This window comes from Amaranthus tricolor, chromosome 3 (genome assembly GCF_026212465.1).
Source record: "Amaranthus tricolor cultivar Red isolate AtriRed21 chromosome 3, ASM2621246v1, whole genome shotgun sequence".
Taxonomy (NCBI): domain Eukaryota; kingdom Viridiplantae; phylum Streptophyta; class Magnoliopsida; order Caryophyllales; family Amaranthaceae; genus Amaranthus; species Amaranthus tricolor.
The window spans coordinates 36,328,495-36,353,118 of record NC_080049.1 but is presented as its reverse complement, the minus strand read 5'-3'; the positions used below and the strand labels follow the sequence as shown (position 1 = coordinate 36,353,118).

General features: G+C 34.6%; 4 protein-coding genes across 7 annotated transcripts; 1 reads left to right on the top strand and 3 right to left on the bottom strand.

Moving 5' to 3' along the window:
* Positions 1–2,916: 2,916 nt before the first annotated feature.
* Positions 2,917–5,573, top strand: LOC130807546 (U-box domain-containing protein 19-like). The gene has a single exon (XM_057672799.1). It carries the CDS (start codon positions 3,046–3,048, stop codon positions 5,095–5,097), a length of 2,052 nt encoding a protein of 683 aa, XP_057528782.1. The 5' UTR covers positions 2,917–3,045; the 3' UTR covers positions 5,098–5,573.
* Positions 5,574–5,615: 42 nt separating this feature from the next.
* On the bottom strand, positions 5,616–9,210 carry LOC130807548 (equilibrative nucleotide transporter 1-like). Of its 2 annotated transcripts, XM_057672802.1 has the most exons (4): positions 9,072–9,210; positions 7,697–8,264; positions 6,117–6,524; positions 5,616–5,910 (listed from the first exon to the last, which is right to left on the bottom strand). In XM_057672802.1, exons 1-4 carry the CDS (start codon positions 9,072–9,074, stop codon positions 5,753–5,755), a joined length of 1,137 nt encoding a protein of 378 aa, XP_057528785.1. In that variant the 5' UTR covers positions 9,075–9,210; the 3' UTR covers positions 5,616–5,752. The 2 variants fall into 2 exon arrangements, with proteins under 2 accessions (XP_057528785.1, XP_057528784.1); XM_057672801.1 differs by having other exon boundaries at positions 5,616–6,524.
* An 890-nt stretch (positions 9,211–10,100) lies between these two features.
* LOC130807547 (equilibrative nucleotide transporter 1-like) lies at positions 10,101–13,671 on the bottom strand. Its single transcript, XM_057672800.1, has 2 exons — positions 12,860–13,671; positions 10,101–11,102 (listed from the first exon to the last, which is right to left on the bottom strand). The coding sequence occupies exons 1-2, from the start codon at positions 13,584–13,586 to the stop codon at positions 10,387–10,389; spliced, it is 1,443 nt and encodes a 480-aa protein (XP_057528783.1). The 5' UTR covers positions 13,587–13,671; the 3' UTR covers positions 10,101–10,386.
* Positions 13,672–14,441: 770 nt separating this feature from the next.
* Positions 14,442–22,856, bottom strand: LOC130807545 (RNA-binding motif protein 25). 3 transcript variants are annotated; one of them, XM_057672796.1, is made up of 7 exons: positions 22,171–22,856; positions 19,607–19,857; positions 19,336–19,488; positions 17,065–17,506; positions 16,288–16,950; positions 15,681–16,195; positions 14,442–14,855 (listed from the first exon to the last, which is right to left on the bottom strand). In XM_057672796.1, exons 1-7 carry the CDS (start codon positions 22,664–22,666, stop codon positions 14,610–14,612), a joined length of 2,766 nt encoding a protein of 921 aa, XP_057528779.1. In that variant the 5' UTR covers positions 22,667–22,856; the 3' UTR covers positions 14,442–14,609. The 3 variants fall into 3 exon arrangements, with proteins under 3 accessions (XP_057528779.1, XP_057528780.1, XP_057528781.1); XM_057672797.1 differs by having other exon boundaries at positions 19,607–20,899; positions 22,171–22,310; XM_057672798.1 differs by having other exon boundaries at positions 19,607–20,719; positions 22,171–22,310.
* Between the last annotated feature and the right edge of the window lie 1,768 nt (positions 22,857–24,624).

Sequence of the window (24,624 nt, the reverse complement as noted above, 5' to 3'; positions counted from 1 at the left end):
ACTTTCCGGCGTTGACTTTCGCTTTTATTTTTATTTTTATTTTTATTTTTTTTTATTATTAATATTAATTTTTTTAAAATTTTTATTTTTATTATTTTTTAAAAAAATAAAAAAAATAAATAATAATAATAATAATAATAATAATAATAATAATAAAAATAAAAATAAAAACAAAAATAAAAATAATAATAATTTTAAATTTTTTTTAATTATTTTTATTACTATTTTTTTATTTTTCCTTTTGTTTATATTTTTATTTTATTTTAAATTTTTATTATTATTTTTTTTTTGTTTTAATTATTATTATTATTATTATTATTAATTTTTTTAAAATTTTTTTAAAATAATAATAAAAATTAAAATTAAAAAAAAAATTAATATTAATAATAAAAAAAAATAAAAACAAAAATAAAAAAAAAATTTTAATAATAATAATAAAAATAAAAAGTAGAAAAAATATAAAATCACAATAATAATAATAATAATAAAATAATAATAATTATTATTACTATAATAATAATAAAATTAAAATTAAAAAAAAAATAATGATAAAAATAAAAATTAAAAATAAAATAAAAATAAAAACAAAAGGAAAAATAAAAAAATTATAATAAAAAAAATTATAAAAAATTTTTTTTTTAAAATTATTATTTTTTTTATTTTTGTTTTTATTTTTTATTATTATTATTATTATTATTATTATTTATTTTTCTTTAATTTTTTTTAAAATAATAATAAAAATAAAAAATTTTTTAAAAAATAATAATAATAATAAAAATAAAAATAAAAATAAAAATTAAAGTCAACGCCGGAAAGTTGACAAATGGCATAGTCAACGCCGGAAAGTTGACAAAAGTCACCGGAAACTGATTTAAGATGTTTTTTTTTAAAAAAAAGTCTTTTAAAAGGTGTTTCTTTACAAAAAAAAAAAGGGGGTTTTAAAAGATGTTTTTTTACAAATTTTCCTAATTTTTATAAGTTAAATTTCAAGTTCAACCCTTTTCAACCCTCTCCCATATACAACCCTTACAATCAAGGGTTGGATCAAGAGCTCCAATGAAAATCTAGCCCATTGCACAGGCCTACTCACAAATAAAGTGCTCGAACGAGCAGTTGTCCAATTGCTCACCTGAGCCCAAAACACAAATGAAACCAAAACCTTGATAACTACAAATGATCACCAATGTAGACCCCTCGTCTGAATAATAATGACGTGCTTGTCTACTATAACTCACAAAAAAGTGCTACCATACTTACTGAAACAACTGAACAACTACCATTCAAAGCCCAAATCTATACTAGCACAAGCTTTGTTGCTACATATATGAATAAAAATAGTTCACATTGACTAAACCGTATACAAGCAATATATTAACTCACATACATAATAGTTGATATATCTTCATTTGAACTTAAAATACAAAGATGAAAAAAAAATAATTGGATCCCAAATTAAAAATAAAAAATAAAAAATTGAGCACGAGGTCTTTAATTTAATATTAACTTCCAATTTAATGCTAACATACATTAGTTTTCCCTACTACTACATACATTTAAGATATGTTTTTTTGAAAATTATTTTTTTTTTCATTGTTTAGTACAACAAGTGATTTAAAATTAAAATTTAAATAAAAAAGTGTTTAATAAGTATTTGTTTGCAAATATTTTCCTCCAAAATTAAAACAAAAATAACTTAATTTACCCTACACTCCCCAGCATCTTAGAATTTTAAAATTGTTTACAAATTTCAATTAAATCCAAACCAAACAAAATGAATTAAGCTATTATTAAGAAACAGCTAGAAGCAACATATTGCGTGGGTTATTTACCAATTAAAGGTCAAGAAAGTCTCCCTTATATTATTTTTAGAATAATGCTAAAATTATCTAATAATTATGGAGTGCTGAAGTTGACATTGCAATGTAATATAAATACATACCAATTAATTAGGGCAATTACCATGACCATGTTTATCCAACCTGTGCAGATGCTCCAATAATTATTCATCATCAAACCTCAACAAAACTTCATATGCAAATAATACACTCATCTCCGTTTTAAATACTATTTTTTCAATTTTTTTTTCTCATTTGTTATTAGTATTTCATTTAACAAGATTAAGATGTATAGTAAACCACTTTTTGGTACACTATTTTTCATTGTATTTTGTTAATTTGACAAGTGATAAAATGAAAATTGGATGAAAAAAATATTTTTCAATTCTTTACAATATTTTTCTCTCAAATTATAAAAAAAGTTTTCCAACAAAATAAGCCAAACAAAAAACTAAATGATTATTTCTTGGATTCTTTGGTAATAATTTCTTATTTTTCATCATCCTTGTACAATTTTATTCTTTATCCTTAGTTTTAACTTTCCAGCATTAAGTTTCACCAATTTTTGTAATTTGACTTTATGAATATTCTAATAACACATATATAACCTACAACTTATTTTTATTTAAAGGGAAATCTGATGTACACAATATTTTTTATTCCCTTTGCCTTCTCCTTTTTTGGGGAATTAGGCGAAAATACGCTTAAACTGTTATCAAAGATTGCATCGTTTTCTTTTAGTATCTCTAGTAGCATCAAATCTAGAGCGTACACTTTTCATAGATTAAGTTTTTGTATTCAAGAGGGTGTGCGCTCGTAAAGTCTCTTTCTATAAAATGAAATATAGTTTTTATAAATAATAATAATTATAATAATAATAATAATAATAATAAAGCATGAATCTTAGATTTGAAGAAAGACAAACTCTCAACTTTGAAGCAGTACACTTCCTATTTCCTATACTCCCCAATATTGTCGGTAGCGTTGTTCAAGTTCAAGCCATTACTCAGCACGAGTGTAGTTCCTTCCTCTCCTCCGCCCCACGTGCCTTTCACTCTCCACGAAACTTTCCTCATCCCATCATCTTTCGCCACGTGTCTCTTATTCTCTACTCCTACAAATCCCCCTATTTATTTCCCTACTTTTCCAAACGTCTTTTTCATTCCATCCAAACACAAACAAACACAAACAATCCAATACAAAAATCCAAATGTTATATAATTCGACTGAGTCGACTCGCCGGACATTCTTTTTCCCGGCAGTAAAGCCTTCTGAATCAGTTTCCATTACCACCCTTTTAAATTCTTTGATTTCTCTATCCAAACAAATCCTTAATTTCAACAATTTTAATGAGTTTGTCTTTATTTCTAATAAGCGAAATGCTAAAAACGCAATTCGCTTAGTACAAGTTCTTGAGCTTTTTCTTCAAGGACTGAAAAATGATGATCTTTTTGATAAGATGGGTAAAACTGTCATTTTACCACTGTTGGATCTCCACGTGGCACTCCAGAAGCTTAACTTTTTATTTGAGGATTACACGCGCCGAGACGCGCGCATGTGGATGCTTGTGAAGTCTGAGCTTGTTGGGCGTCACTTCCGGGTCTTGATCGGGTCTGTGTTTTCATCTGTGGAGGCTATTGGACTTGATGGGATTTGGGGTTGGGATGATGAGGTTAGAGATTTGGGTTTGTTTATAATACGTCAAGGGAAGGAGGCCCGTTTCGAGGCCCAAACTGAGGATGTTTGGGCCTTTAATCTTGTTAAATTGGCTTTGGGCCAGTTTGAGAGTCGGGTTATACCTAACCCGAGGGAGCTTAGGTGGGTCATGGACTACTTGGGAATCAAGAAATGGACGGATTGCAATGAACAAATCAAATTTCTTGAGGAAGAAACCGGGTCGGGTTCGAGCTCTGCTGCGAGGTTGATGGGTCTAATGGTGTATTGTCGTTGTGTACTCTTTGATCACATTGATGAGGGTGATTCTACAAGGAATGAGGGCAATGACTACAAATACCAACTTGGGTTTATAAATCCGGATGACATCAAATGCCCGATTTCGTTAGAGATCATGGTGGATCCGGTTACAATCTCAACGGGTCACACTTATGAACGGGTCAACATTCTCAAGTGGTTCAAAGCGGGCAACCCGACTTGCCCCAAAACGGGCCAAAGCCTCCAAAGCTTAGACATAGTGCCTAACTTAGCTCTCAAGGAGGTCATCAAGCAATATTGTTCAAAAAATGGTGTTACATTTCCTATGCAAAAAGAAAAGGGATCAACCAAAAAAAGTTGTGTGAATAATGTAGCAAATTTAGCGGCTAGAATGGTAGCCGATTTTTTGTCAATTAAGTTAGCAATGGGAACAATAGGAGAGAAAAGTAAAGCAGCCTATGAGATTAGGCTACTTACTAAAAGGAACGTTTTTAATCGGGCATGTTTTATAGAATCTGGAGTAATTCCATATTTGTTGAATCTCCTTTTATCAAAAGATTCAACTGCCCAAGAGAATTCTATAGCCGCCTTGTTGAATCTCTCCAAGCACCCGGAAAGCAAGCCTGTGATTGCAAACAATACGGGCTTGACTATGATTATAAGGGTGCTTAAAAAGGGGCTCAAGATGGAGGCAAGGCAGCATGCCGCGGCCACCCTATTTTACCTCTCGGAAGAACAAAACCGAGAATTGATTGGAAGCAATCCGGATACAATTCCTTCTTTAGTAGAATTGATCCGAATTGGGGGTGACCAAGGCAAGAAAAACGCCCTAGTCTCCATCTTTAGTCTCCTATTGCATACAAGTAACCATTCTAAAGTCCTCAAAGTCGGACTAGTCCCTCTTCTTATTGACCTCTTATGCTCTAACGAAACTAATGACGATCTTATTGTTGATTCCTTAGCAGTACTTGCAGCTCTAGCAGAGAAACCTGATGGAGCTAGGGCGATCCTACATGCAAGAATCGCCCTAGATGTAGTCGTAAACATCCTATGCTCAACTTCCTCCGATTTTTCAAGGCTTGGAAGGGAGCATTCCGTATCATTGCTAGTCGCGATGTGTACAAATTGTGGAACAGAAGTGGTCGAGGTTTTAGTGAAGAACACTTGTGTTATGGGAGCATTGTACTCTCTTCTTGTTGAGGGAACTTCAAGGGCTGGCAAGAAGGCTAGATCTCTAATCACCATTCTTCTTGACTTCTCAGAAAGGAGTTCCTCAAGATCATCTATGCATCATGCTTTACCACATGACAATTTTATACATGTGTGGTAAACATTGATACATGCATATAATTTATACCTACTTTTTTTAATTTATAGCGTATAATTTTGTAAATATGCATAAAATACATATACCAAATGTATTGTTTTAAATTTTTAATTTTGTGATTCAGTTGAGATTAGCTCTTTTTTTTGAGAGCTAATCTTAGCGTAATATGAGCTTCCAAATTTTTGGTGAAGCCATATTTGTAGAGAATTGAAGTAATGTAATGTAATGTAAAATATATTGTTGCTATTACTTTTTTTTTTCCTTTGTTAAAATGTGCTTGTTATTAATAAATTAATAAATTGAATATTTTCTTTTGTGTTGTATGATTAGATATGTTAATTTCTAGCCCCTCAAAATTAATTAGAAATTTGATTGAAAATTAGTGGGTCATAATAGGCATATACCCCTTAAATGACGAGCTTGATCTCGTTGGAGTACACTTCATCCCTTTATTTAATTGGTACATTCTTTTTTTAAAAACAACTATCACGTATTTAAATGCATATTTAGATGCAAAAACATAACCAATAAGTTTAAGAGATCAGATATATGCAACATTATTCTTATAATTACAAACACATTGTTTCAATTGACTCTTAATTTCATATATCATCTGCAAACCAAACACCCTCCATAAAAAACCACTACATTTTGAGAATCATAGAGAAGGTATGCATGATATAAATACAAGGGATCTTGCATTCAACATCAAATAACCCAAAACCAAGAGACAATTGAGCCAATAGCCAACCCAACAATCAGAAACAACGCAGTTAAAATTCCAGCAGTTTCTGCATATTGAAGTCGTACTGGTTTCTGCACCAAAATCATTAGAACACTGGTAAAATACCCATTAGTAAGGCCTAACAGACAAGTCAGAACCATCACAGGGATCTCAGTTTGGAACACCCGAGGACCGTGCAAGCATCCCAAATACAAAGGATAGAACAGAAATCTCATAAAACACGCAGCAATAGCAGCATTCGCGTCATCTAAGAGATAAACAGCTGTCAAAGACTTACCAATTAAATCGAACACGTTGTAGCACGTGATCAGGAGAATTCCGTACCAGTTTCCTAGGAACTCTGAATGTACATCTTCGGTAATAAATCCTGGAAATATAGATAATGTGACAATGTATATGAGCATCACTCCGATTCCATACCATTTGACTTTCCCTATGATCTCCAAAATGCGGCCAGGCAGAGAAAGTTGCTCTTGTTTATCGATGTTTGCTGCAGCCGCCTGTGTTTTGAGTTCGGTGTAGTGCTTTATAACAGGAAGTTTATGAACCGTGTTGTATAAGATGATACAGATGATCATGAAAATATTCGTGACGATAAAATAGAGGAAGGCACTATTCCGTAAGCTGCGGGTACCTTGTGGATATAATGCTTTGGTAAAGATTCTTAGTAAGGAAACAAGTACACCTATACCAAATAACGGCTGCATCAGTGCATCACAACCGTATTGTAAAGGTTTTTGAGGTTTTTGTGATCGCTATATAGAGCACGACAACCATGAAACCATTGTCAAAAACTACGAAATGAACAACACAAATCAAATATCAGATGTTCAATTTATGCAATGGTAAAAGGTATAAAATGAAGTGATTCTAGAAGTGAATATTTTCACCTCTCATTAAAGCATATTTCTGAGATCAGATGTATGCAATCTTACTCTTGTAAAGGTAAGCGAGTTGTTTTTGATTGATCTTGGTAGCAAACCTCATTAAAAATAGGCCTCGGAACTCGAATATATGCAATATTACCCTTATTAATAATAACAAATAGGTGTTTCCGATAGACCCTTGGTAGAAAACCTCATCTGTAACTTCATGTAAATAGATTGTGCACATGATTCAAAGAACATTTAAATATAATTATTAGGCCGTGACAATTCGTCACATAATTTTCACCGTGTCCCACTCGTGTGGACACGGGAGACCCGTGGGCTTGAGTCTACAAATCCACGAGTCAAGAGCGTTGACTTGCACATATACTCGGTGAGGTTCATTATTTCCCAAAACCATATGGCGGTAGGAAGATTAGCTCACCCACTATATATGTAAGTCAACAACCCACTATTTTATCGACGTGGGATCTTGTCTCACATGTGAAGTATTTCCAACACTCCCCCTCACATGTAAGCCACATCATACCAGGAACCACCTTCGGCTTCGATACCATATTAAGCCGTGACAATTCGTCACATAATTTTCACCGTGGCCCACTCGTGTGGACACGGGAGACCCGTGGGCTTGAGCCTACAAATCCACGAGTCAAGAGCGTTGACTTGCACATACACTTGGTGAGGTTCATTATTTCCCAAAACCATATGGTGGTAGGAAGATTAGCTCACCCACTATATATGCAAGTCAACAACCCACTATTTTATCGATGTGGGATCTTGTCTCACATGTGAAGTATTTCCAACAATAATCCATTACAATTCAAAAAAAGCAAGATAAATCTTGAGCTTCATAGAGAATCATGCAAGAGGAATTCGATACTAATCCATTTCAAAATTCAACCCAAAAACATCAAACTTCCAAGAGAACCAAATTTGACCATAACAAAAATGGAAGAAACAGTAAAATTACCTGAGCCGGCAGTGCCACAAAAAAGAGCCTGAATATACCGATCAGGCAACTCTCCGGCTGACCCAATGAGACTAGCTTGAACAAGCCCATTAGCCATGGCGGAAACAGCTACAGCCCCAACAGTGATATAGAACCCAAGATAAAGACCACTTTGGCCCTTAATGTAAACCACATCCATAAAAGGAACAACCAACAAAGACAGCAAGAAAAGGCCTAAGCCCAAGTTGATGCGCACATAAGCATGGGACTTGCTGAAGCAAAAGACGAGAAAGAGGACAGTGGTGAGCATAATCAACTGGGAAACTACAGAGAAAATTCGGTCAACACTACAATCAGGATATAGGTATTGAAAGTAATCAACCGCTGTGATGAAAGCGTTCCATGGAAGAAGATAACCTGATCCTAGAATGAAGTAGATTATGTATGCTAAGTTATAGGAGTCTCTTGGGATGTTGTTCTTGATTGTTGGATTAGTGGAGTTTTGGAGAAGAGAGATTGTGACTGTTTCTTCTTCATTACCTTCCATTTTTGTTGGGTTTTTGTGTTTCTCTTGTTCTAGTTTTGAAATCTTGCAAGAAAAAAAAAATGTGAAGTATGAATTTTGTGATAAAGAGAAAGCTTAAGTGCAAGTACTAGGAAAGAAATGGTGATGGTATGACAAAGGAGAGATGCAAATTGCAATAATCTAATTTCCTGGATTGATAAATTTAGTAGTTAAAAAAAAAGAATTAAAAAATATAGAAGTGGGTCAACTATGAGAAGGAGTAAAAAGTGTGATAAACAAGGGTCTAAGTAGAGGAGGGCTTCAAAGTTCAAAATAGAGGAAAATATGTTTTATTGTAAATAAACTTTTTTTTTTATGTGATTGATGCATGCTACTCGATGCACGTTCTTATGATCAAAATAACATGTATGATTTTAAATTATATATAAAGGGCTTTTATTAACTATTTCACCTAAAGGGTACTAAAAAGTCGAAATCAATCCTATTTGTTTCTTTCCTCTCAATCATATTTTCCAAGAAATTAATGTAAAATGTGAAGTAGAAGTACTTAATAAGGAAATGAATGAAGTGGATGGTGAAGTGGAATGGAGATGAAGTGCTCTAAACATAAGGAAATCAAAGGGAATATCTTCATTATTTAAATGTTTTTGGTTAGGGGACCAATTATTAGAGGAAGTAATCACAGAAAAGTCAAAACTTTGGTCTATTAATATAGGAGGTTGCTTATACTTATGCGTCAATAATAATAATAACGGAAAAGTGTCCAAAATGTTTTTTTTTTCCAGTAGCAAATTCAAAGAAACAGAAGAGTATTTGTCCAAGAAAATAGAGCATTGTTTTCCTGTTTATAACGGAGAGAATAGAATATACCATCAATCATTCGCCATCAAGATTGGATTCACTCAGCAGGAATAAGGTGTGAAAAAAACCTTCAGCAGACTCAAAATTGCAGAATCCAGATCTTCTTAGCGTTTCATCAAAGGAATCGCAAACACGCTCCCAAATCCCAACTCAAAATTAGTCCATGTAACTAAGGAAGACACAAATAACAATAATATCAGCAAAGGAGAAAATATAATAAACTAAAGTATAGAAAATGAATCTTAAACAACCAAAGAAATGCATTTCTAGTCATATTAACAAACCTCAGGAGTTAACAGAGACCCGACCCATGAGGGAATCATCGAAAGTCAGAATCCATAAGATGCATAGCAGCGAGGGAACTGAGCCAACAGGAACTCAGAACAAGCAGGATAAGAATGACGAACACACAAAAGGATAAGGACATCGAATCATTCCTGCATTATCATGTAAAAAAACCACATCTATCCAGTATGCATTATGAAAACAAACAAAGAATAGACAGGGACAATGATACATTGATACCTTGCCAAACAAGGGAACCGAGAACTTAAAGGGGTCATGATCTGCTCCAAACTCAAAAATCAATGAAGGGGGGAAATTTTTTCACTACCTAAAAAACCCTAATAAGTCGACATTACAGCACCGGCCATCATATACCATGAATACTGCTTGTGTTACAGTTTTACGGCTTTGGCGCTTAACTATATATATGAAGTGAAGGGATAAAATGATACTTTGGCGAGCACCAAGAACTCAACAAGTCTCATGATGATCTGCTCGGGGAACTCAAGAACCCATGAAGGGAAAAATACTCTTACACTACCTAAAATTGGCATTTATAAGCCATTGTATATCAGATGAAGCATGGGAATACTGCTGACTTTACATGTATTATCACAAAAATCCCATCATTTTTGTTCTGTATTTCTGTTACATAGTAATTAGTAACATAGAAAAATGAAGGTTCTAAACACACCCAATATAAAAATTCAAAAACTAAATCATGAATGAGAGAAAAGTAAGGGTAATCACAAATTAAATAAATTCCTTTCAATATTTTTGCATTAATATAAGAGGAAGGAGAAAAACTTACATGGCTAGAAATGTAAAGGACTACATCTTACGTAGATTTTCAATTTAAAATACAACCTTGATTGCCCCTTCAATGATGAGAGATCGGGCATGAAACAAGCTCGGGACATGTCTCTTCCCTTCTTTCACTTCACAAGGGTTGAATCTGATCTCAGAAACATGAGAGAACTCAAGCTGAGATATACCAACTGGATATGAGTCATGGCAGGTAATACACATTGCAATAGAATCAGATGACCCAAAACCAAGACACAATCGAACCGAAAGCCAAGCCAACAATCAAGAACAGCACAACTAAAATCCCTGCTGTTTCTGCATGTTGAAGTTGGACGGTTTTGGGAGCCAATATCATTAACACGCTTGTGAAATAGCCATTTGTCAGCCCCAAGAGAGAAGTGAGCACCGTCACAGGAATCTCAGTTCGGAAAAATTGAGGACCATGCAAGCATCCCCAATAGAGAGGATAAAACAGAAGTCGAGCAAAACAGGCACCAACTGCAGCATTTTCATTCTCAAGGAGATGGAGGGAAGTTAAAGACTTGCCCACTAAATCAAATACATTGAAGCTAGTAATGAGGAGAATTGGGTACCAATCTCCAAGTAATGCTGAATGAACATCTTCAGTAATGAAACCAGGAAAGATGGATAGAGTCACAACATAAATTATTACGATTCCAACCCCGTGCCATTTGATTCTTCCGATTATATCCCAGACAGGGCCAGATAAAGGCCCCTTCTCCTCTTTTGCCTCGTTTACAGCCTGTCGTTTGAGCTCATTGTAGTACTTGATAACCGGAAGTCTATGGGCCACATTATAGAAGACAACACAGATAATCATAAGTACGATCCCAACAATGAAGTATAGGATTGCACTATTCCTCAAGCCATGGTAATCTTGCGGATATACTGCTTTTGTAAAAATTCTTAGAAAGGAAACAAAGACGCCTGCGATAAGCAAATTTACCTTATTCAAGCCATCATCCCAAGAACGGACACATATGAGACCAAACATTATAAATTCCTATATGCAACACCTAAAATACTTGTAAAGAATTGAACTATTGTGTCATGCCTCTCAAAAACTGCATCAAATCACTCATGACATATTTAGCTGCATCAAAGATAAGATCCCATACATTAGACAAATACCTCCTCCTGATCTCATCTTAGATCTTTTTAACTTCAATGCTAGAACTCGTAGACCATATGAATCTATTATTTCTTAGGACAACAAATTAAAATTTAGGAAAACCTAATAAAACATTAATGGCCCGTTTAATTGTCGATGTTAAAGCGTGAGAATGGTAATGGAAAATTAGTGTAATTTTGGTAGAAAAATGCCATGAAAAGCTTAATGGTCATGCTTGTTCAACTTGAATCATCTCATTTTCTTCACAAAATTCATTCCAATGCATTATCATTTGAAGAGGTGATATTAGCTGATAATGAAAAATTGTGAACAAAGTAACTTTTTATGATCAAAGTTTCATCACCATGAAAATGACATGGTACATTTTGTGAAAATTTACACTACAATTATTCTCTTTACCACAATTTAGTACTAAATGTTGATACAACCACGAACTTCAAAACAAGATCTAGCAGTCACTACCATTCCAAGAAGACTGTGTGCACAGATCATCAATCATTTTAACAAAAATTATCCATGTAGAAAAATAGCAGATATTACGCTTTAGGAACATTAGCACTTCTCAAGTTTGACTGTCGGCAATCCATGATCAAAGCTAAGATTCCAACTACATTGACAATAGAATTCCAATCAAACTCTTGAAATTCAATCCTGAAAGAACATGCAATGAGAATCACACTGCATCCATCCAAAAAGTACTCAACTTGAAAGCAAGATCATCAATATATCTAAGCCACATAACATTTATTCCACCAAAGAATGGTCAAATGATGCAACAACCTACAAACAAAAAACACTCCAACTTGATTCCTCAAAGTTCCAAAGCATCATAACATGGGAAACAGAAACCAATTCCTCAAACAAATAAACAATAAGTTGTTCTCTCCCCTAAACTAGAAATCAACCAAGATTAACCCACAACAACAAAACATGACAAAACCTTAAACTCAAAAGATCAAGCTCGGCTATATGAACCAACAAATCAGTTCTAATGATCATTCACATACTCTTCCTTCTCCGCTCATTTTTATTATATACCATCTCAGCATGTCAAGTTAAGTTTTCCTCACCGTCTTTAAATTCCCACGTTCCAACTTACAATCTTTCTTATGGGCTCGCCAATACTCCATTGTTAAACATGCCTAAACCATCTTAAACAAATATCTTTCATCTTATCCTCAACATCAGCTATGTCTAAACCATTTCATATATCTTCATTTTGAATATGGTCATCATTAAACAACCAAGACTAACCCAAATCCTAAAAACAAATACTTATATTATTTCCTTTTACGTGCGGCAATTGACCAATAAAACTTTCAAATCACATAGTTCTATCATGCAATTAACAAAAAGATAACGTTCAAGCTCATTCTTAAAAAGATCAAAACTTCCAACAACAATACCAAACCTTTAACCCCAAATATTGGAATTTGGGATTGGCTACATGATGCAAGTGGTCTTCCAAAGATTAAAACTTCCAAAAAAAAAAATTAAAATTCCAATACTCCAAAAACAATTTAGAAGGAAAAACAATTAAACAAAACCTAACCTGAAGCAGCAGTTCCAGCAACAACAGCTTGCATATATCTCTCCGGCATCTCACCTGCAGACCCAATAAGCCCACCTTGAACCAAAGCATCAGCCAACCCAGAAAGACCCAAAGCTCCCACAGTCACATAAAACCCATCATAAAGCCCAATTTTTCCCTTAATAAAGACCACATCCATAAGAGGCACAATAAGCAAGGACACCACAAACAGTCCCAATCCAACATTGATCCTAACAAAAGCATCAGATTTCCTGGGTGAAAAGATGATAATAAGCAGAGAGAAAAGAGCCACAAGCATATAAACAACAGCAAAGATGCGATCAACACTACGATCAGGGTAAAGATAGTCAAAGTAATCAACGGCCGTGATGAAACCATTCCATGGAAGTAAAAACCCAGCTCCTAAAGTGAAGAAGATTATATATGCAAAGTGGAATGAGTCTTTAGGGATGTCTTTCGGGGGTTCACTGGAGATCAGAGAAATTGTTGCTTCATCGGCGAAGTTCCTATCTGTTAATCCCATTTTTGCAGTTACTGGTTTTTTGGAACAGAGTTTGTTTTTTATGTGCAAGTAACGAGTTGGGTGGTTAAAGGGAAGAGGACGATAATAGATGGGCATACCGTTTTTTTTTTTAGATCCGGACCCGGATCCCTGGAATATAAATGAATATGGATCCGACACGAATCCAATTTTTAAGGCCCTGGACTCGAAAGGGTCAATATCCATTGTTATCCCTAAACTTACGTCCTAGAATTATAACACAAATTTCCAAATGAGACTTATCTCAAGTGAGATGTATCTGTTTCATTTTAAATGTCTTATTTGCTTTTTAAATGTTCATATTCAATATTTAATAGCAATAATTATGTACAATTAAAAATCATAAATATTAGATTTTAATAAATCTTATGTTGAAATCAGTCAAATAAGATCTTATTTGACTATGTTTTAATATATGGATTAAGAATAAAATACAAATTAAGAATAATTGATAAATAATAACCCAAAAGCAAATTGAACATTTGAAAAAAAAGGAAAAATAGTATAAAATTTTATCATCGTGATGTAATAGAATGTACTTCTATAACTTTAACTACTCCTATTATGCATTTAATATTGGATGGTTCATTATATAATGTTTTACATGTGGAAAATTTGTCATAGATTATTATTCCCAAAAGTATTTTATTTCAAAATAGAAATACCTCTATCATTTTAAAAAGTATTTTAATTTATTTATCATAATCATGTTTGTGTATTATTGAATATTTTTTCCATTAATTTTTTTTTGGTCAATTTTTATTAATTTTAAACAATAGACAAAGTCATCATAAAGAACATTACACAAAGTTTAGGTAAGAGTCCAAATTTCATGAAGTATTAATTTGAGTCCAATGTTAGAGTTTTGTAAAAAAAAAAATAGAACAGAAAAAACTGAAACACAAAATCTTCATCCAACGAAGATTAAATCTTCGTCTTCATTTAAGTGACAAAAGGTCAAAAAAAAACAAGAAAAGCACTCAATTGCTTATTGAAACTAAAGGATGGAATTTATTTACCTTGCCTTTCACATGGAAGAAATGATGAAACTAGATTTCATTTAAATGATAAGTAAAAACTATGCAAGACAAAAAATTCATTTGACAAAAAAGAATTGAACTTAAACATCAAATTTCCCTACAAATCTTTTTACTTGGGTACATTTATAACAGTGATAAAAGTAACAAGGTTCAAAACTTTTCCTCTACGCTAAGATCTTGCTGTCAAACCCGTCTCGACCTTTTTAATTTCAAAGATGAGCATTCTCCACATCTTGAGGACAAACATTTCCGCTTCCTCATCTAAGATCCGTTGAAGTACGTCCAGCATTTTCTCAGCCTTCACGTGTTCCCGGAATCTCTCTACTATGAAGTCGACCAATGTGGTTTCTTCTTCTCCCAGAAACTCTGTAATCTTCTTCGAAATCCAGGGTCTCATTCTTTCATGCAAACGATTCTAAAAATGTGCAGGTATAAGAACAATTCATGTTAAAGCACGGACTTATTCAACATAACTTGCAGTCAAAACGTTATCACAAACATAACATAATGCAGGAAGCTTCCACATGAAAGGCAAAGGGTGAAAAGTAAAATTCCAGATGTTACTCACTAAAACCCACTTCTCTGAACTTATTGGAGCTTTACTATAAGAACCTTTGTCACTGTTTAATTTACTTGGATAAGTCTAATCTGAACTTAAGTGACACCTATCTGCCATATGAAGTATTTGCTAATAGTTTCTTTGAACGGTGAAAAGAATGTAGCCTTGCATCGGCAAGAACTAAGGAGGTTTTAAACTTGAAATCTAAGGCCAAGACGTCGTTGTCACGAAATCAAAGGTCTAAGCTAGTACATAAACTATAGGCATACTTTCCACAAGTGTTGACTAAGCTGCTTCCAGTGCACCTTAAAAGGTAACAAAGGACAATTTATGGAGTATGAAGCATGCGTCCACTTGCCTCGCCTTTTCTGGGCGTGAATCGCATATTCTAGGGTATGAGATATATAGCCCACATAGTTCGGGAACAGTAAAATACTAGTTGTCACAGAAAGATTTTTGTGCAAGCTAGACCTAGTTAAAATCAATTACTGAAAAAAGAAACAACAGCAACAGCATTTCATTCCCCCACCGTCAGTAAGTGGCTCCCACCTAGGGCGTTAGGGGGAATCGGATGTACGCAAACTTATCCTTGTTAGTGACAACACTAACAAAGAGGTTGTTTCCGATTGACCCTTGGTAGCAAACTATCATAAACAACTTCACACAAATAATTATGGTTACCTCATCATATACAGCCCAATTAACTTCATACGAAAACAAGTCATCTTTAGTCTTCGGAATCATATCAATCAATTTTTTAGCATCCAAAATTTCTCGAGCTCGAGGTGCCTCATCATCACCACGTTCATGATCACGCTCTCGATGGCTAGGTCTATCATGCTGACGTCGATTCCTATTCCTTTCTGCATCGGACTTTACATCTTTAGAGATAATACGCTTACCTGTATCATCAGATGCAACAGAAATTGGAGGTGCCTCTCCATCATTTGTCTGTACAGCTTGGAGTTCCTCGGTACTGTAATCAATCGGAACAAGAGGCCTCATTTTCTTTTCTTTTTGGGAATCATCATCCTCTTCCTCATGAAAGACAGACGGCACAGTTGTTCGTTTCCCTGAGCCAACCAAACCAAATTCAAGCTTTTTGCCAGGTGCATTGCCTGTAAGCTTCACATCTGGAACTGAGCCAGATTCCATCATTGGTTCATCAGTACTGCCATTTTCAACAGCCCCATCTCCTGTCAAAGAGAAGCCAAAGGAACTAAGTTGTATTGAAAAGTAGATCTCTTAGGTAAAGACTAAAGAGGACTATTGATGTACACTGGCTCACCAGTATGATTTGCAGGAACAGAATCAGTCTCATGACTTGGTTCCATGTCATCATTCATCTCACTGTCAGCAGCTTCAGGACAGACAGGCTTCCCAACACCATTAGCCGCTGGAACAGAAGACAACTCCAATGCCTCTTTTTCTTGTTGCCTCAGCTGCTCCTCCTCAGCTCTTTTTTTGGCCTCCACAAGCTCCTCTTCTTCTTTGAATCTATCAGCTAAATCCTCTTCCTTTTCCCTACGTCGTCGCCTCCTCTTATCCTCAATTTCAGACTTGCGTCTCCTTTTCCTAGAATCATCATCACTTTCGTCCTCTTGCTCAGCAATCAACCTCCTCCGTTCACGTTCCCTCTCTTTCTCCTTCTCCCTTTCACGCTTTCGCTCATACTCTTTCTCCTTTTCTCTAGCCTCCCATTCCTTAACTCGCTCTTTGTAGAACCGTTCAACCTTTTGAATCTCTAACTCTCTCTCCCTCCCTCTCCTTTCCCTTTCACGCTCTCGTTCTCTCTCTAATCTCTCAAGCTCTCTCTCCCTCTCCCGTCGCTCACGGTCTCTTTCCCTTTCTCGGATACGATTATCATATCGTCTACTCCTATCAGGGGATTCAGTTCCGGCTCTGTTAATAGGTTTAGTATCACTTTTCAACCCATCGTCGTGCTTTTCTTCTGCATTTATCTCAAACAGATTAGAATATTTGAAATAATTCAATCTACAACAAAACAATGGCTGAAAGTTATAAGTAAGATAATAACACCAAGCAACATAGAAATTCAACTAACCATTTTTTGAAGCATCAATATTTGTGTCCTTGTCTTCAGATTTAGCAGGCATTTCAGAGTTTGAGTTAGTCGGGCCATCAGTAACCTTCTGCGCTGGTGGAGGAGGAGGAGGTGGAGGCTTAGTCTTTATGCGTTCTTCTATCATATTAGTGAGCTTATCCAAAGCATCTCGATCAGCAATACGATCCTCGTCAGAAACAAGACCAAAATTCGCAATATCATTTTCCTTGTTTTCAGTCTCAATCAAAACCTTCTTGGAATCTTCCACAGCTGCTTCAGCAGGCTCTTTCTTTTCATTGCCTTCACTCTTTTCGGTATCAGGTGCACTATCTCCTTCTTTCTTCACCTCCTCAGCTCCAGTCTCACCAGGTTTATTCAAATTCTCTTTCTTCTTCTGCACGTAACGTTCTAAATATTCTCTTGTTGCTTGATTAACATTCAGCTGCACAATGAAAAACAGACACAAGTTCAGGTCCATGCAAATTTAAAAACACGGTAAATCATATAGAAGGCAAAAACAGTGCATCCTACACAAGAATTCAACAGGAAAGAAATCGTCAAGAACCTTGAATTTATTCAAAAATCGTAGGAAACATGACTTATATCACACCAAAAACTTAGAATAACTTCAGTCTGTCTGGTGCAGGTTGTAGTCAAAAATAATTTTATTTCATGCTCAAGGTTTCATGCCCTAGAAATTGTGTTTAGTAAAGAACAGATGTCAATGTAAAATAAAAAAATAAAAAAAATAAAAAGCATTTCCTTTTCACAACAATGTCAAAGCCTTAATACCAAAAGATAGAGGCCGTCCACATGGATTCTTCTTCTATATCCATTTCGATTTTCTGACATCTCAATTTTTAAGTCTAGGTCATTCATATCCTTTTGAACTCCTCTCCTCCAAGTCATGTACAGTCTCCTCACCTCTTTCTAAAGCTCCCAAGCTCCAACTTTCTATCTTCCTTATTGGTTGCTAGTTTACTTTTCAGTTAAACCATAAAAGTTTGTGTAAAGGACAAGGTCTTCTATATCCTAATGGGAAAAATAAACAGTTGTTAAGTAAAAAAAATTTTAAAGAGACAATTTCAGGTAATACCCACATGTATGCATATTCAATCAAAAGGACGCAGAGAACCATCTACGATATCTGATGCATTAAGTATGAACACTTCTCCTATTAAGAAGTTGCAAGCTACTAGCACATCCTCTCTGTCCTTGACTCCTGATCACATGGTCACCCTTTTTTACCTCAGTACTCAACTTATCTTGTAACCCGCCCCCCCCCCCCCCCCCCCCCCCACAAAAGAAAAAGAAGTGTAGAAAAATTCTGATTCTGCAGAAGAGCAGCACAATAGACTTCTTTTTTCAGAAGGGGGGGCATCAGAACCAAAGAAGGAATACAATAATATTTACAATATTGCATTACCCCAACATCATCAAGCGGCTCCCACTCAAAAAGTTTTTGAGGGTCGTATATACGCAACATTTCCCTTGAAAAAAGAAAGAGGTTGTTCCCGTTTGACTCTTGATAACAAACATCATTTACAACTTCGCATGAATTAAGTGTACACATGATTGATTAAGCTATTACAGTCCAATATTATCCAAAATCAAAACTATAAATCTTTGGCATTGAGAATGAACACGAATACAATAACCTTTCTCCAAAAAAAATTAGAAACAATGAATTTATCTCTACAAGAGAAAAAAGCATCGCAAATGCAGAAGATAGAAACCATAAACGAAAAGCACAATACAAAGATACAAATTGGCAGCACAAAGAGATATTTAACATGATACCAGACACTAACTTTGGACTTTATAACATGATATAGAAGGTTATATCAAACCTTCCTTGAAAAGATCAAAGTCTATTTCCTTAATATATTTTATTTTGTGAATTGTGAGTGTGTATGTTTGGGGGTGGGGGTACTGGGTGCAGAAGATGGCCGTCTATTTCATAAAACTTTGCAAATGCCCTATTTCACATAATTCTAGTTTACTGATTTTGACTAGGCATCAGAATTAACTTTTCATAACTGTTTACGAGCAGTTTGGAGAAATGAAATCATCAACTGAGCAAGTTTTGTCCATTGCATTCCCAATATTATGTTCGCATGTAACTCGAGGACAATCACATTCTAATGTAAGTTCATAAATTACAAGAGATAGTGTGACAGCAACGCACACAAGTGGGTATTCTTTTCAAAATAACAAAGAAAGCTGCGTTATTCTGCAAAGAGATTAGTATAACAGAAAAAAAGAACATACCACCAGTTCTTCACCATCAACATTGCATTTACTCAGCAGACGTAGAGCACGAAGAACACCTTCAGCAGACTCAAATTCACAGAATCCAAATCTTCTTGGGGTTCCATCAGACGGATCCTGAGCACGCTTCCAACTCTTAATCGGTCCACATAACTAAGGGAGATTAGAAAAAAACCAACAATATAAGCAAAAGGGAAAGCATAATCAAACTTAGATAAGGAAACAGATTATGAAACAAATAAACAAAAAGATCACATCATAATTTACAAACCTCAAGTAGCGAACGAATAAAATCATTCTCCACTGAAGAAGCAATCTTGCCTACATAAACAGTTGTTTGGGGTTTCTCAGCAGGTATAACAACTAAAGGAAGAACAGGAGGCCTGACAACTGGAGAAATCACAGGGGGACGAAGTCCCACAAAAGGAGGCCTTGGAAGTGGGGGAACTGAGCCAACGGAGACACCAGGACGAGCAATATAAGGCGGACGCACAATCGACGGATAAGGATAACGAACCATTCCTGCAGTATCACATAAAAAGCAACATCTATGCGAACATATCAGAGTAGATTCACAATGAACATGACATATTCTATAGAATATCACTTTATAAACAAAGGCAAAAATATTTCCACAAATTTAAAAGTTTCTGTTACCACACATCATAATAAGAGATATGGCAGCATAGCAGAGCAACTATGACCAGCTGAGAACACCTGATGAAGATTAAATAATTATACAAGTTTCATAAACAACTAGTCACTAAACATGCTTACCTTCTTAAATATCCAGTTGCAACAATAGCCTTGCATAATAGCCAATGCACCAACTAACAGTATATGCTAATGAGTATATATTGTCTCAATTACACCCAAGAAAGTTGATGGATAATACCATAAATCTATTCGAACAACCTTTGATATGTCAAGGGTCAACTGTTGATTGCCCAATATACATTGTGAAAATAAACAAAAACAAAAGACAGAAAGGAATGCAAAGAGAAATTAAGACAATGTTAAGTGGATAATGATACCTTGCCAAACAAAAGCACCAAGAATTCAGCAAGCCTCATGATCTTCTCCAGGAACTCAAGGACCCATGAAGGGAAAAAAATCCTTACACTACCACAAAATCCTACTAAAGTGGCATTACAGAACCAGCCAATAAATATCATGACAGAGAACATTGGAGTATTGTTCCATTTACAGTTTAGAGGCTTAGCTAAATATAAGATGTTTTGAAATATTCTCCAGCTGGGATATATAAAATGGCAAAACTGAGTAAATTACAGATATGTCCATACCAAAGTAGGAGGTTGCGGGATTCTGTAAACAACTGCAATAGGAAGCCTTCTGACCCTTTTCACCGTATTCAATCAAAACACTGTAGGAGAAAACATCCCATTATCGTTACCCCCCGTCATCTAGCTAATATTAATTTGTAGTATGTTCTCCAATCTTCTCTAAACCAAACTCTTCCCGTACAAAAGCAAGTCAATAACCTCTTCTACTGTTAGAAAGGTTCTTTTTTTGTTATTCAGATTTAGCAAATCATCCTGCCTACCTAGAAAAATCAAATAGCCACACTTGTCTAATAGTCTAATCCCCTAGATTTTATTAAACACCTTCATAACTTTAGCCTTAATTAAACCAGTCATATAACATTGTACAAGCACTCAAGCAGCAGCAAATTAAATACACAAAACAATTATAACCACAAAACACTCCCAAAAGTATGTTGATAAACAATAGCGGTAAGCAAAAAAACATTGCCAAAGAAATGTCCTAAGTTGAATAACAAATAAAAACATAAAATAGGATAACTTCACAACAAATGACATATTAACAATAACAAGTAATACTAGCTTGTTCTCAAATTTCATGTTCTTAGTGATTAGTACCTCCGACCCTAACAGTAAAATACTTGATTAAGCTTGTGATGGTCATTCAGATGATTAATGCTAAATGAAAGGTGTTGAGTCTGAAACCCTGGTACACAATTGCTCCAACAATACATTGACATTTCCACCAAACGCATTTAGACGTACTCCTATATGGGAAGGGTAAGAAAGAAAATATCTCTAAACAATTGCCTCAAAATAATCTCCTCAAATAAACATGAAGTGGTTTAGCTACTATTTTGTTGCATCAAGTTTATCACAAAGCAGACTGTAAGACAACAAGAACAGTACCCTTCATTCTTAAAAATTGATACGATCTGAGACCTAAATGATCTTCTCCATCAAAATTCATTCACTAAGAATGACCAAAATCCCCCAAATTCTTCCTCTAAAATCACACATGTTTCCCCCTCCATCAAAATCCACCTACACCAAAAAAGCAGGTTCATACCTAACTTGGCACAAATCCATGTAAAAACTATAAAGCTTAGGACCACAGAAGTTAGTAGACTCTTACTCTCTCCATCCCTTTAAAACTTGACACACTTTCCACTTACATCCATCCGTATGCCTATGGTCTAGCATCCTCTCTTTATGGATCCATATATTTCTTCCATTATTCTCCACCTAAAATTAATAAAGATGCTATATCCCCTACATACAATTTAAAAGGACATAAGGAGTACATACAAATGTTACAGCACGAAACAACCTAATGATGCAAAGGCTTTTTCAATAAATATAATGCCTTACTTCAGTAGAAAAATACTACTTGGCACGACAGTAAAACACAATAACCCACTCTAAAAATTATCAATACACCACAAAACTAATGCCAAAGGTATCATTTATGAGACATAAATTTCAATCGTTAATCATTAACACAGAAAATAAAGAGAAAATAACATATCACAAAAGAAGAAAGAGAACCCACCGGGAGGAAGATTAGGAGGTTGCATATAACCATTAGGCATAGCCACAAAAGGCGGTCGAAGAGTCGGTTGTCCAGGCATCATTGGAATTTGTTGCGGCGGCGCAGAAGTAACTCCTGGAGGCGGAACACCATGATTAGGCTGCGCCAAAACTTGTTGCGTCGGAAACCCTTGAATATTAGGGTTCTGAGGAATAGGAGTAAACTGAGGAACTGGCATCGGACCCGGACCACTGGTGGGTCGAAATGAAGGTGGAACCGCATAAGGGTTGATCTGCGGAGGAACAAACGGAGGAGCGGATGTAGGGTTAGGGTTAAGGTTAACAGTAATCGCTGGAGGTGGCGGAGGAGTAGAAGAAGGTGGTTGAGTTAAATTAGGTTGCGATTCGGAAACCGGAATCGTAGAATTAGGGTTAGCGTTTAAAATTGGGGATTGTGAGGGAGGAGGATTGGATGGAGATTGAGTCGTTGTCGCCGGTGATGGGGATGAATCCGCCATGGCGAAGTTTGAACAGAGAGAAAGTGTGCTCCGATAATTAAATTAGCCTTTTTATTTTAATTTTATTATGTATATAAACCTTCAACTTTTTTTTTTTTTGGAATTTGGATATTGTTGGGTTCTTTAATCTTTTCTCTTAACTTTCCTTCTAGTTTGGTTGGAGCGTAGGGCAACTAGAGGTAGGAATAGGATTACAGCGAACTAAGTTATAAGCCATTAGCCAATATATACTTAACTTTTTAAGTTAATTTTTAAGTGATTTTGATTATATAGTGTTTATAAAAAATTGTACTCAAATTCAAAAACTGTCTCTTAGAGAGACCATTTTTAATTGGGCTGGTTCATTATATATTTTTTTAAATATTGTAAGTAGACATTAAGAATACGGTAAATAAACATTAAGTATAATGTAAGTAGGCATTAAGAATACGATAAGTAGATATTAATCTTTAATAGGTTGGGCTTGAGACACGTCTCTCAAAGTGACGGTCTCTCAAGAGACTAGCTGAAAATTATATCACTCCTTCGTTGTTAATAAGCGCAAACAAGATATTCCTATAATTTTTTAAGTAGCTTTTTTCTTTAGATTTGGATAAGGGGTACATAATTATATAGTTTTTAGGAAAAAATTTATTTTTAAAAAATATAGCTTAATTAATTCAAAAGTTCTTTGTTCTTGTTCACATAGAAAAATAGAGGATCTTATATACTTACTACTCCACGTTGAGATATGAAATGAATGTGCTTTTGCAACCATGAAATCGACACAATTTTATAAGGAATGATGATAGTATATAATGCAAACAGTGAGTAAATATGGGGCAAGTATAACCGTATAAGGTTGGCACAAGTGTAATGAGATATTTAGTTGGTCATATGGGTTAATGTGGATATACATTTTTCACCTGTTATGAGTAATTAGTATGTGATGGGTATGAAACTTTTAGATAAGTATTGATGTTGTCAGGGACTAAACATATTTAATTTGTTCTAAGTCTGTTGTTGGTATAAGGGTTTGTCTCAAGAGATATCGGTGGTTGACTTAAAAAGCTATTTTTGCTGACTAACTCTTTTTGTGGTAAAACCACCTTAATGATTGTATCTGCACAAGTAATACGAGTTGGGAGGCCCAAAAAATGTTCTTCAGTGACCTTATTTAATTTCCAAGTCAGTATTAATACGAAATGAGTAACTAGTAAGTTCAATTCCAAGTACACAATGACTTTTAGCTTAGAGGAATTTTACTATGGTTTGTTTATGGCGTAATATTTAAGTAATTTTTTTTGTCTCACTAGAGTAAATGAAGTAATTCAATGCAAAGATGATTAAATGCAATAATTGTGGTTCATTCTCGGTGAATGCAAAAAAAAGCATAATTCAATAGTTAACATAATTAGAATTTCAAAACCCTGAAAGTGATGAATGACAAAGTATTTATATCTCATCATTTTAATTTAAATTCAAAGGTCATAATAATAGAATAAAAGAATGTCCGATTTGACATTGAAATGTCACCATTGCATAGAAAAGGGTGTTGATCTTAGGTATATACTAGACAATTACTCTTTCGTTTCTTTGAATTATTTAACATGTTTTTTATTTATGCATTTCCCTTTAACTACACTACATTTTTTTGCCTTTTTATATAAATTAAAGGCCTTGAAAATTGTAACAAATTTAAACGGCAAAGACAAGCGGCATGACAAACACTTAAAAATTGAAGTTAAATTGTCGAAAACAAAGGTCTTAACTTGTAAAATACTATTTTTTGTTGTTTATGTTTTGGCTGTGAGAATTGTAGTTTAATGATTTATTTTGCAACTTAATGATGATGGAAAAACCAAAGTAACATAATGTTGATTTGCAACGATTTTAAGCATTATTTTAAAGTAGTATGAATCTATAATAATTAAGCACTTTGAACCTTTTTGATTTGTAATGGTGTAAGTTGTTAATTT